A 12831-nucleotide genomic window follows, 5' to 3' on the forward strand; every position below is an offset into this window, starting at 1 on the left:
CATTGCTCATTTACTGGAAAGTATCTGCTCTCACCTTTCTATTGTTAACACTGTTTTGTACTTTACAAGCAATTTGCCATACATTTCATGTAAATTTTTTCATATGCAGTGTGTTGACCTTTTTTTTGTTTTGCACATTAGCTTTGATGTTTGTTTTTCTTGTTTGTTTGTTTTTTCTCGCTTGCTCTTTTGTTTCAAACCTATACACACACACCTCCTTTTAAACATTTAACCACAAAATCAGTGGAATTGCCTGCTTTATATAAAACAGCAGATACTGTTAACAGTGGAAAAAGTCTTAATGATTGTATTTTAATTGCGTCGTTATTTGAAAATTGGGTTGTGTGGTGTGTTTTACAGGGGAAACTTGTGTGAGTGTTACGGAATTCACCGCAGGAGGCGTTTTTGGACCAGAGAGTCAGGTTAATAAGAGAAGCATATGGCCAGAGAACATCTTGACTTTTATTACACCATAGACACTATTAAAATGACAGTTACATTAGATGGTTAAAATATTAACTTAGCCATTGTGTGTGGTGTGATATGTAATAAATAGACACACATACTGGCCTATTTTATAACAATATTTTCTCAACACATTTATATTTATTATTAGCAATCCATAATGATAATGAATCCTTTAATGGACTCTTTTATACTTCTTGATAGACCAAAGACAACAAAAGAATTGAATAGCTCATTTTTATAAATTAGGAAATATCTTTGCTCAGATGTGGACTTCAATGGGCTACTGGGAGTATTTCTAGAGGTTAAATCATTTATCGTGTGAAATGTAGAAGAACCTTTGTCATATAGGGGCTAATATGAAACGTGCATCAGGAAGTATTCATCAAGTTGAAATCATTATTAGCGTCCTTGGAAACTTGCCTTGTTTTTGGAGTGGCCAGTATGGGCCGTGTACAGGACTGTAAATGGCACGAGTGTGGAAACTCTGTCATACAGCTGCATAGCCTACTTAATTTTATGGACCATGCAAACACTAGAATTGCAATATTTCCAGCGTTGTAGCAAATTCTGTGATTTTATTTCCTGAAATGGTGCTCCCTCGATTTTTCACTAATTTCACCTCTCAAGGATTACAGTGCAGGAAATTAGTAATAGGGTGTCTGTTCCATTTAGTGCTTGTAAAATATAATACTAGCCAATGGCATGATATCATGAGTAGTTCATTAAAAAGGAAATATATGCAAATATCCACTCCAAAAATCACTACTGTACAAAATAATGGCGACAGGGTGGACTATTTAAAATCATGCCTTACTGACAAAATCTAAGATAAAGTGCTAATATCACACCTTTGTCCTCGAGTTCACATCCTGAAAGGATGATGATGTGTCATTATGTAGTTATGGAATTGTAAATCATTTTAATAGAGTATTGTTATAAACAACTTTTGAAACTATTGTTTTTATTCTAACCTAATCTAAAGTTATTTAAAGAAAGAATAAATATAAATATATTTTTTTCCACTGAAATGTGTGTGTTGGAATAAGTTGGAAACAGAAAAATAAAAAATAAATAAATAAATAATTGCCTACAATATCACAGTAAGAGTTTGTGTTAATTTTTCAAGCTCATCGTTTACACACATAGGCTATTCATGAGGGACACAAACCGCACCTTTTTCGACGTCTGACCCAGAATGAAAATAGCCTTTTAAAAAAAAAAGTTGAAATTCCGTGTCAAAAGTAGCGAGATGTCGGAGTGTCACAGATCATATTTTCAGCGTTTTCTTTGGCTTGGTAACCTTAACCACTTTGTTATGCTAATGGCCCCTGACATCAGCGCGAGATCAAAGTGGCGCGCGGGCTCATATAGTCTCGAGCTCCGTCTGCAGCGTCAGTCCAGCAGATTCCAGCGCGCGACCAACACCGCACCGCAAAATCAACACACATCTCTTTATCAGTGGACTTTTGCATGATGCTTTCTCATTTGGACTTTACAAAAACGGATTAACGCACATTTAGACCTTTGGCTAGAGAATTTTGGTTGGATTTAAATAAAACACACTTCTGGATTACTTTGCACATTTTTTTGGCATCAGTCTCCGTTTGGTGAAGGTGAGGATGAGAGTGCGTTCCCATTTATTGTGCGCAAAGTTTCTTAACTTGGTATGCTTGATTGCGTATCTTAACTTACTTATAAAGATGTTAAGCTTTTAAATATCATCCCTAATTCAACTTAAAGTAAATTGACAGGGAAGTAGCCTAATCTGCAATAGTAGACCAGCTAATTATATCGAGTGAACTAGTTACATTTTAAATTTACCTCGTTTCCTCCCAAGGTGAAAAAAAAAACAAGAGATAAAAGATAAAGTGCAAACTTAGAGAAATCGCAGCCTGCAAGAGTGAAACAGCTGTTTTATTGCTTATGCATCTTACATACAATAAAAGTTAATCGCTCATATCTTTAAATAGCCGTTATTTATATATCATATGAGATTTGTTTAATTAGCCTAAATAGGCTGTATAAGAGCTCTGAAGAAATATTAAAAGATTTGGATTGCGTATGGCTGGCCATACGATGGTAGCCTATCTAAATTAGGGTATGGAAAATGCATAGGATATAAACTATAGCTACTACATTGTATTTCTTTATATTTAGTAGCCTAGACTTTTTCTTCTGAAAATAAGAAAAGTTCATTTGCAGCTTAAAATTTGTTAGTAAAATCAATGTAGTGTTGTAAAGTAAAGTTACAATCTGCACTTTACATTTTGTTAATAAAATAATATAAATTATTACAGTTGAAATTATAGTGGTAAGTTCAACAGCAGAACATTTTTTAAATGTAATAAGTACTATAAGTATTGTCATTTACGTTTGTAATAGTAATTACATTTTTAATGTATAGTTTTCTGGATGTAGGTCTATAGCCAGAAGGAGAAAAAAAAAGGAAAATGAAAAACCACAAGCTCTCTGCAATCTGGACAATCACTGTCTGTATGTGAAAGCATCATGCCAGAGGCCAGACAGCCTGTCCACTGAGAGCTAGTAACTGTTTATTGCCCACCTATTTCAGCAGATGGAATAATCTGAGAACATTTGATAACATTCCAAGTACTGCCACACCTATATTTCAGAATTTTGCATGCAGAGTCCTAAAACACTGAAAAATTTGAACATATTCTTAAATAAAACATAGTGCTTTTCTAATCACTTTTTAATTAGTTTTTTATCAGGGTTTTCTTGTCACAAGGAGATACAAAAAATAAATACACATTTTTAATTTAAATGATATTAAATCCTCAGTAATGAAAGTGATACAGTTATGCAATAGAATAGCATAATAATGATACAGAATTTAAATATATTGGAGCAATAGTAAAGCTATTTACAAAGACTTTTTTTATTTAAAAAAATCTTTTTTCAAAGTATGTCTGGTGCACATTAGTAATCATCAGAGTATAACATGAACCTAGGGTCCGCTGCATGTGATCTATGCAATCTAAATCTGATTTTAATTTTTCCAAGCAGGAAAGAGACGGAAATAAGGAATAAGTGCCATGGCTTTTGGCTTTTAATTATAACTGTGTCAAGAAGCAGTGGGGTCAGCGAGCACCTGCATCAGTGTCTTCTGATTGAGCTGGATCTTATTGTACAGCATGAAGCGAACCTTCCCTTCACTCCCGCTCTGTCTCCTTACATTCCTGCTCCTGTCCCAGCAGTGCACAGGAATCAGATGGCTGTGAGTTGCTCTTTATTCTTAATATATACCAAAACTGTTTAAAATGCATTCAAGATGTTTTAAAAGCTGACTGATTTGTCAAATTATCTGCAAAAAAAAAAAAAAAAAAAAAAAAAAAATTGGAACCTGGGAAAATATGTTTTCTTGGTAGTAAAAAAATGGGATTGGAAAAAATCTTCACAGAATTTTATCTTAATTCTATTAACTCAAAGGAAAATCCAACTGAACACTATTTTCCTGGTAACTTGTGATTTCTGCAGAATGTTTTGTATTCACATAATCATACTGCTGATGCATTGCGATAGAAAACATGATGGTGGAGAAATTGGGCCGTGAAGAGGCCATTTTGCATGAACAAGATGCTGGTAGAGGTCTTGATATTGCATGGCAAGAAATGCAAAACAGATGCCGCCATAAACACCTGTGTTCCTTGGATAACAAAGACGGAGAGTGTATATATGTGTGTGTGTGTGTGGAGGTTAAGACAGGGGTCTGTCAGTCACAGCATATCATGGAACATAAAGTGGCGGCCCCTAATCTGAAACAGGCAAAGGTAGAGCGGGCATTAGTTGGTTCTCACGAATAGTGATACATGTATGCATTGTAGTAATAGCAATGCTTCAATTTGGAAAGGTTTCCCTGCAAAGTCTTACTGAAATTAATATTGTTTATCTCTGGAGATAATTTCTAAGATAAATGTATGATTAGCATTTTCTACTATGACTTAAGCTTGCAAAAATTCCTCTGGCATTGTCCGACAGCACCGTGGAACATTCACAAAAGTTTTAACAATAACCAAATCATTTTGCAGATAAACAACATTTTTTCCATTGGCAATTGCTTTTTGGTGCCTTTTCTTGCTTCCAAGCGATACAGAAATAATCTTCTTCCATTTTGGTCTAATCTTGATTGATTATCTCTGGGAATGGGTTGTTGTTTGCATGCCTTTGCGTGAGACACTGAACAATTTTAGCCCGCAGCCTAAATGTGTGCGAGCAAGCTTTCGCAAACGTATTTAAACCGTTGATGTCACTCCTAATATTTTAGAGTTGGCTTTAACCATGTTTATTTGACTATGCTTCATTTAGTCACTTTAAATTCAAGACTTGCCACAAATATTTTGATCACTTTTTCACACCCCCAAACATTTTAATGAGTATTTCAAGTGTCTGTTTAACTTATAATACAAAATTTGATTAAATTTCTACAACTCAAAAGACATTTATATCAATGCACACAGTTCACCGACATCCAGTGTTCGCTGAAACATATGCGTTTCCTCATCTAGGTCGCTATCGCAGACCACACAACACATCAACAAGACCCAGCACTGCAAGACGTTGCCAGGCCTCGTCTCCTCTCAGGCTCAGCTCTGTAGGAGTAACCTGGAACTCATGCAAACCATCATCCAAGCAGCACGGGAGGTTAAAAAGGTCTGCCAAAAGACCTTCACAGACATGCGCTGGAACTGTTCCTCCATTGATGCTCCAAAATTCCTCCCGGACCTGGAACGAGGTGAGATACAGAGGAAAATCATGTCCAAAGAGGATTTATTTCCAATTGAAGTCTATTTGGTGTGAAGCGTTTCTGAAATCTATCCACAGATGTTCTGTTTAGACATAGCAAGCCTTAAATTTTTCGAAAGGGCTGCTGTCCGTCCATTGCCAGCCTCTTCAAGGGAGCCACACACCTCTCTTTATACCCAAGTGTGGTTTCCATTCAGGCCTTAGTAGGTCTGAGGAACCCATCTAACTCTTTATGAGGGCAATGCTTTAAAAAGCAGCCTACGGTGATCTCTAAACACTCAGGGTAACACAGACTATGCCAGTTACATGCTGCAATTCAGCCTAAGTGCCTGGCTGCATAATAAAAGAAATCGTACCCCTAACCACCCAGAAACCTCCGACCAGCAGAATTCTTGTGCGTCGCTCTTCTTTCTCATGCTCTGTTTGATGAGAGGCTTCACGGAGGAGCAGCGTTTACTATGAGGACAAACAATAGGATCCTTTCTATTCAATGAGAGTTGCTATTGAGCGAGTTAGTCAGTAATGGACAGAGAATTGCCTTTTTTCCTGGTTTCACGGTCGTTTAAAGCCTACAGTTTTACCCTGTGTCCGACCCCTGTAGCACAGATGTGATTTTCAGCTGTGAACCAACTAAAGAAATATGAAATCAATTAAATAAAATAGTCGCAAAAAAGATTTTGTTGAGATATTTTTTTTCTATGGATTAACGATGCAGCGTCATGTCTTGAATTTCCACACATGGCGGTGACACTTGCATGCTACGTTTTGGCGGTTGGCTTAAAGCACTCCTTCCTGCCTCTTGTAAGTGCACTGCTAAGGAGACGGCCTTTGATGTACCTTGTACAGGGTCAAGTTGAGCCTCTCCTGTTTCTACACCTATTATCTTGTCATGACATATGTGCACTGAGAACAGTTCCATAATCTCCGCCATTATCCTTTCGTACTGCATACTGACGGGTTTCTCATGTTGCTTTGCTTTGCTTTTTTTGTAAGGGAAAAAAGTCAGTTAAAGTATTCAGAATTCATGTTTTCTTTTTATATAAGCAACTAATTTTAATAAAAAAAAATTTCTTTTAGGAACAAGGGAATCTGCATTTGTATATGCGCTCTCCGCAGCTGCTATAAGTCACACTATAGCACGGGCATGCACATCCGGAGACCTGAGGCTGTGCTCATGTGGTCCGATTCCAGGTGAAATACCAGAACCTGGGTACAGGTGGGGCGGCTGTGCTGATAACCTGCATTATGGTCTCCTCATGGGCTCCAAGTTTTCTGATGCCCCCATGAAGATGAAGAAGAAGTCTGGCTCGAATGCCAACAAGCTGATGCATCTTCACAATAGTGAAGTGGGCAGACAGGTAAGCGGTGCCTCACAGAAACCATGTGGCATCAATTCACTACAAAACCAAAATCACATGACTTGAGTCTGATTCAAACCACATTTATATTTAAAATGGGTTATTACATTTTAGTTTGATTGGATTTCAAAGTTTTTTTCTTTATTTGATACATGATGTGTAATGAGGAAAAAGCTGCTCAAATTCACTAATATGTTGCATTCCCTGCGTAAACTGTCAAAATGTCTTTTTTTTATTGTCTTCATCTGAATCCATTCCACTTTTCCCCCCTACGCAGGCTTTGCGAGACGCTCTGGTTATGAAGTGCAAATGCCATGGTGTTTCTGGTTCTTGCTCCATTCGGACCTGTTGGAGAGGCCTACAGGACCTGAAGGACATCGCCATGGACCTAAAGACCAAGTATTTGTCAGCCACTAAAGTGGTTCATCGGCCCATGGGCACACGCAAACAACTCGTCCCCAAAGATATCGACATCCGGCCAGTCAGAGAGAATGAGCTGGTTTATCTGCAGAGTTCACCGGATTATTGCATGAGGAATGACAAGTTGGGCTCTTTTGGTACTCAGGACAGGTGAGACTAACTAATTAACAAATTACATACTTAGGTATAAAAATTCCCTGACAATACTTTAACAGGCCCTAATGCAATATATATATATATATTGACTTAACTAGAATCAAATTTAGCTTGCTTTAAAAGCCTTGTTTTTAACTTTGATTAGTCACTGATCAGAATAACAAAATATTCCACATATTAAAAACTATTATAAATTGGCAGGTTATCTCTAAACACAATGATCTTGTGATTAGATGTTTGCCTTAGGTTTTTCATTGGCACTTTAAGATGTCTCATCTCTTCCTCCTGTGGTGGCACTATTTTTTTGAAAAGCCCTGATAAAGCCAGACTGTGTGTGTGTACACGCGTGTCTCTGACATGTCCAAAGTGACTGTGTCCTCTTTACTGTTATCACAGTCTGTCTGTGAGTAATGCTGCTATTCACAGAGCTAAGAGCTCTCAGCTGATAGCAGCTCTGCACACACAAATTAGCCAACAATGAATTCTTCCTGCTTATTTCCCATTGCTTTATCAGTGAAGACACAGGTGTAGATTTAGGTAAGAGTGGAATAACCGCAGCTTCCTTGCTTTTGTTATATTTGCATTTAAATGTCGTCAAGTTTGCTTTTTTGGCTAAACTTTGTGAAACTACTGGTTCATAAGACATGAATTTTCAGCAAAAATAAAATACATTAATGACTTTTCAATATTTTCAGTTGAACATAAAAAGCGTTTAGGTTTTTATAGGCATTATAGGTTAGTGCGCTGATAACCTAGAGACATGCTATATGTCAGGTGCACTGAACACACAGAATGCATCCTCAGCCTTAGTGCTGATAAGACTACTCACGCGTGCTTTTTGTTCATATATTTAGTGCTTGGCAGTACTTGGTCCTTGGTCACAAGACATTGGCGTGTTTTGTAATCAGTAGAGAATGTCAACAGAGAACTGTGTGTGTCACACATGTTGCTTCCATGGTGGTCTGGTATGCAAGGGGTTCAGCACCTCTGTTTATTCCATCACCCCATACCTGTCTTTAAAACAACTGCTGTCCTCAGATGAACATTGTGTTATGTTTTGATGTCAGTTTTTTATGAAGGGTCAGTTATTATAATTATACCATACAACAAGGGTGAATCTCATGAACACTGTGAAGAAATCCAGGTCATGTTTTACCCCAAAATCAGCAGAAAGAATTGAAGAAAATATATTTTGCCTGAAGAAAATGTTTACACTGACATTATTTTTGTGACAACTAAGCACACTTCCCATTGGGGGAAAAAAAAAACATTCTTATTGCTGTAATGCCAATAATAATGTGAGTGTGAGTGCATGTGTGTGTTTAAATTATTACATATATATATATATATATATATATATATATATATATATAGCAAAAGAGCGAGAGAGAGCATTGTTTTTTGGGGATTAAAATAAAAAAGCTTCTGTATTAAAGTAATAATGTAGGTAATGAGAAATATTAAATTATTATGTAAATTACAAGTTAAATGTCCATACAAATTCTGGGAATGCAGTTTTCATGAAAATATATTATTTCATATGGTTTACTAATATATTTTATTAAAATATTTTAATTATTTAAAATATAGAAAATATATTTCTGCAGATTTTTCTGCAAAAAAATATCTGGACCACCAAAATATATTTCCTCAATATGCAAAGTGCTGATAAAATATAATGGCAAATAATAAAAAAAATATATATATATAGATAAATTACAGAAAAAATGTTTCTATAAAATTGTATTTTACCTAAATATGTGTGTGCTTTGACACACTAAAGACACTGTATTTTTTTCATTTGCACATCCTAAGTTTTTAAAATGTTTCTATAATGAGAATTTTGGGACGTGGAAATGTGCTTAATTTTTTATAACTGTTGTTCTAATGATAATTAAGCACATTAAGAACAATAGAACTACATATTGTAGTCTCATAATTTCTTTCTATTTTTCTTTTTTTATTTGATGTTGTGGCGAAATGTGACCTGTTTTTTTTTTCAGCGATATTTACCCATGAAGTCAGGAAGCTGCTATCATTGCACATCCTCTCTTTGTGATTTAAAGAGTCTTAAGATAATGAGCCGTGAGTGTTACCCTAACTAGACCTGCAGAGATGGCTTCTCTAATCTGATTTGGCGATGAGAGATGGGGAGACCAAATGACAAGCTTAGTGCAGCCCTGAACGTATCTCATCTGAAGTTACATTACTCTGCATGTTCCTCACGCTGCTTTGTGAGCCGCAAGACTGCTATTAATGAAATTGGCGCATTAGAAGTTCAGACAGAACAACATCCCAGAGGCTTAGAGATGATCGGTATCACTAAAAAAACAAGAAACAATCTTGAAGTGAGTGAGAGCTGTTTTAAAATGTGTTTTCACTTTGGAATGAAACTTAAAGTTCTGATCACAGCTGTTAAATTGTTAAACTGATGGTAAAACCAGATCACTTTAGAGACGTTAGGGGTTTGGAAGCAAAATGTACTAAATTTGACTTCTTTTTCTTTCTTATTTAATTTAAGGTCTCTTCATGAATAATTAACCGTTTGACTGTATAACTCCACATTGGTGCAGGTCAGCAGAACATATGCTACTCATTGAGTCCTAAAGCATATTTACCTGCCTTTCTGCCCTTTCAGCATTGACCTGGGAGAGACTTTAACTTTTAGTTCGTTTTAAATAACAGCATTCTTCACCTCTCTCTCTCATTCTCTAGTAGCCATCCCCTCTTGTCTGTCTCTCAGCACCCTGAGCATTAACACCACACAATTATAAAACAATGCACTTACGCTGAGAGGGCTACACACAGGCAGACCCCTAGTGTATAGAGCGTGATTTATGACAGGGATGTTCATTGCTCAAGATGCCTCTGGCTTCAGTACATGAGGGCGTCTGCAGGATCCACTTAAATGCAAGAGAAAATGTTCCCTGGGTACGAATCATCTGGCTCTTAAAACGAGTTATAAGAAGGTTTAGTGCTGTTGGTTTAATATGTGGTTGGGCTAAATGTTTACCTTGGTTTGAAAAGACGCTTATGTTTGGTCATTTCTTTCATGGTCACAGAAATGTTTGGTCATCTATTTGTGTGAATGTATTTTTGAAGTCATGTTTCTGAAATTCGATATACAAAATAGTTTAGATTAGGTATGAGTTAATTGTCTAACATCTGACTAGTCAGTTAGTATATTTATTTATTTTTTAAGTATGTAAATAATTTTTTCCCCAATCAATATTGAATTTTAAATATATTTAAATATATATAAAAATATATATTTTTTTAAATTATCTTTTTTTAATGTTAGAAAATTGCCTGTTTTATATTTTTTCAATAAAAAATTATAATAGATACATATAGAAAAGATTTATTCAAATATTTCTATAAAAACTGATCAGTCACTCAATATAGTAAGATCAAAAATATTTAAAAAATTAAAGAAAAATGTAAAAAAATATATATATTTTCACAGATTGTTCTATAACAAAATATATGTCCTTATTATTGAAAAGTGTTGATGTCAAATAAATTAAAATGGACTTTTTAGAAATATTTATTTATTGTAATATTTATTTATATATTTTTATAAAAACTATAATACAAATATATTATTTTATCAAAAATATAAAATCATAGAAACAATATTCCTCAATATGAAGTGCCGATTAAAAAATGTCATATGAATAAAAATGGACTTTTATAAAAAAAATATGAAGAAATTTTTTTTTTATTTTTTTTATTTTTTTATTTTACCCATATTTGTGTGTGCTTCCTTGTTTTAAGATAACCTGTTAATAAAATATGTAAAAGTCACCTAAAAATGCCTTCCTTATGAGTGATTATCTTTGCCAAACCACTGACAGCAATAATGTTTTTATTATGTTTGTTGGTGGTACAGCATGTCCTATAAAGTTCTTTTTGTCTGTTTATTCTGCAGGCAGTGCAATAAAACCTCCAGTGGAAGTGACAGCTGTGATCTGATGTGCTGTGGCAGAGGCTACAACCCATACTCAGAGAAAGTGGTGGAGCGATGCCACTGCAAATACCACTGGTGCTGCTACGTCACGTGCAAGAAGTGCGAGAGGACAGTGGAGAAATACGTGTGCAAATGAGTCGGCTCTCCATCTCTGCAGTCGCCGCCGACAATTGTCCTGATCCCTGTCACACGTACCTATTCTCAGCTAAACTAATCTAAAGGAGATCTGGAATGTGCTCTACTCATTGCAACAGAACTGGACAGAATTCTCATTCGAATTCCCAGACTTTGTGGTTGCAAGAGCTGAAAATTTCAAGACTTGATTCTGTTCTAGATATATTCAGCCTGGGTGTGGAGCATAACTTTTGTCTACATGACTTACTTGGCCACAAATAACCAAAGCATGTTACCAACGAGGCTTTCTTTTGTCATACGCTTTCCATCTTATATGATTTTGAGAAGACATGGTTTATTTTTGGCTTCATGAACTTTTATAAACTCAGAAGCTGGACTTTATTTTTTTACTGCACAAGTGAACATGGTTTTTGTTGAAAACACCCAGCTCACCGTCCTCAAGAGGATTTTTACTCCTCATCTTTTTTTTAAACATAAAAACATATGCTCCTTTATCCAGATCTTAAAAGTCTATTTTCTTACACAATACCTGGGTCCGTTTATTTTTATTTCTTAAAAAGGTACATTTTCCCTGTTTTTGGCATAATTTTTCAGCACTCTCCATAGAACCTTCGGAATCGCATGACGTTCCAGAGGATTCCACATTCCAAGTTCTAAGGGATTCAGACCTCAATGCTCAGATGGTACTTGATTTTCACCAGTTAAGACTGTTTAATAGACTGACGAGATAAAGAAAGTGCTGATCACGCAAAGGGAACTTCACATGTGGCTTTTGAATGAGGAACTTACAATAGCTTCCATCTGTTGGTTGGTTACTTCAATTCTAGAGGGTGAATACCTGTATTTATTCCACATATATCAACAAGGACATTGGACTGTATGTGTTGTGCCTTGTTATATTTTTACCCAACATAAAAAAATGCTGACTTTCAAATGCCAAACCTCTCTGAGCATGTGAACAGAAAATGTGGGTCACCTATTATGGCTGTAATAAGTTGTGAACCACTTATCTGTGGATGTACATACTGTCATTTTTGTATGCTGAATTAAAAAAGAAATATTTATGAACTAATTAAAAATCTTTACCATTTAAACCTGTAAGACTCCCTTTTTTCTTTTAATTCAAATGGACTTTCACGAGATGTTGAGCAAGACGGATTGCAAAAACATAGTTGTCATTAATTTAAGTTCCATGTCTTGAGCAAATACCAATTTAGCACAATTACACATGACACTTCTATAAATCATCTCACACTTGTTATTGTTCCGATTAAACGCACACAAGAACCGGTCTCTCGAACTCAAAAACCTTGGGAAAGTGTTTGTTTGGACACCATAGGCTAATAAATAGCAACGTGCTAGCGCTAACAATACCTCGCGCTTGGCACAATGAGCTCAACTCTTTCCAGTGTTTAATTGACCATTACTGAGGGTCCTGCGAGTACGACGGTTGTTTTATTCAGGTTTTACAACAACAGAGAAGATGACGTAGATGGAGTGAAATGTTACATTAAGGCTCAGTTCCTTATTATGTTCGAATTTCTTCATAATTGCTTCTCA

The 12831-nt window shown here is 35.7% G+C and overlaps 1 protein-coding gene across 1 annotated transcript; it reads left to right on the forward strand.

The window, feature by feature from the left end:
* Positions 1–1848: 1848 nt before the first annotated feature.
* Positions 1849–12365, forward strand: wnt11 (wingless-type MMTV integration site family, member 11). The gene is made up of 6 exons (XM_019065576.2): positions 1849–2081; positions 3496–3706; positions 4995–5221; positions 6310–6590; positions 6868–7160; positions 11098–12365. Exons 2-6 carry the CDS (start codon positions 3624–3626, stop codon positions 11270–11272), a joined length of 1059 nt encoding a protein of 352 aa, XP_018921121.1. The 5' UTR covers positions 1849–2081; positions 3496–3623; the 3' UTR covers positions 11273–12365.
* The last annotated feature ends 466 nt before the right edge of the window (positions 12366–12831 follow it).

Source organism: Cyprinus carpio, chromosome B10 (genome assembly GCF_018340385.1).
Source record: "Cyprinus carpio isolate SPL01 chromosome B10, ASM1834038v1, whole genome shotgun sequence".
In the NCBI taxonomy this organism is placed as follows: domain Eukaryota; kingdom Metazoa; phylum Chordata; class Actinopteri; order Cypriniformes; family Cyprinidae; genus Cyprinus; species Cyprinus carpio.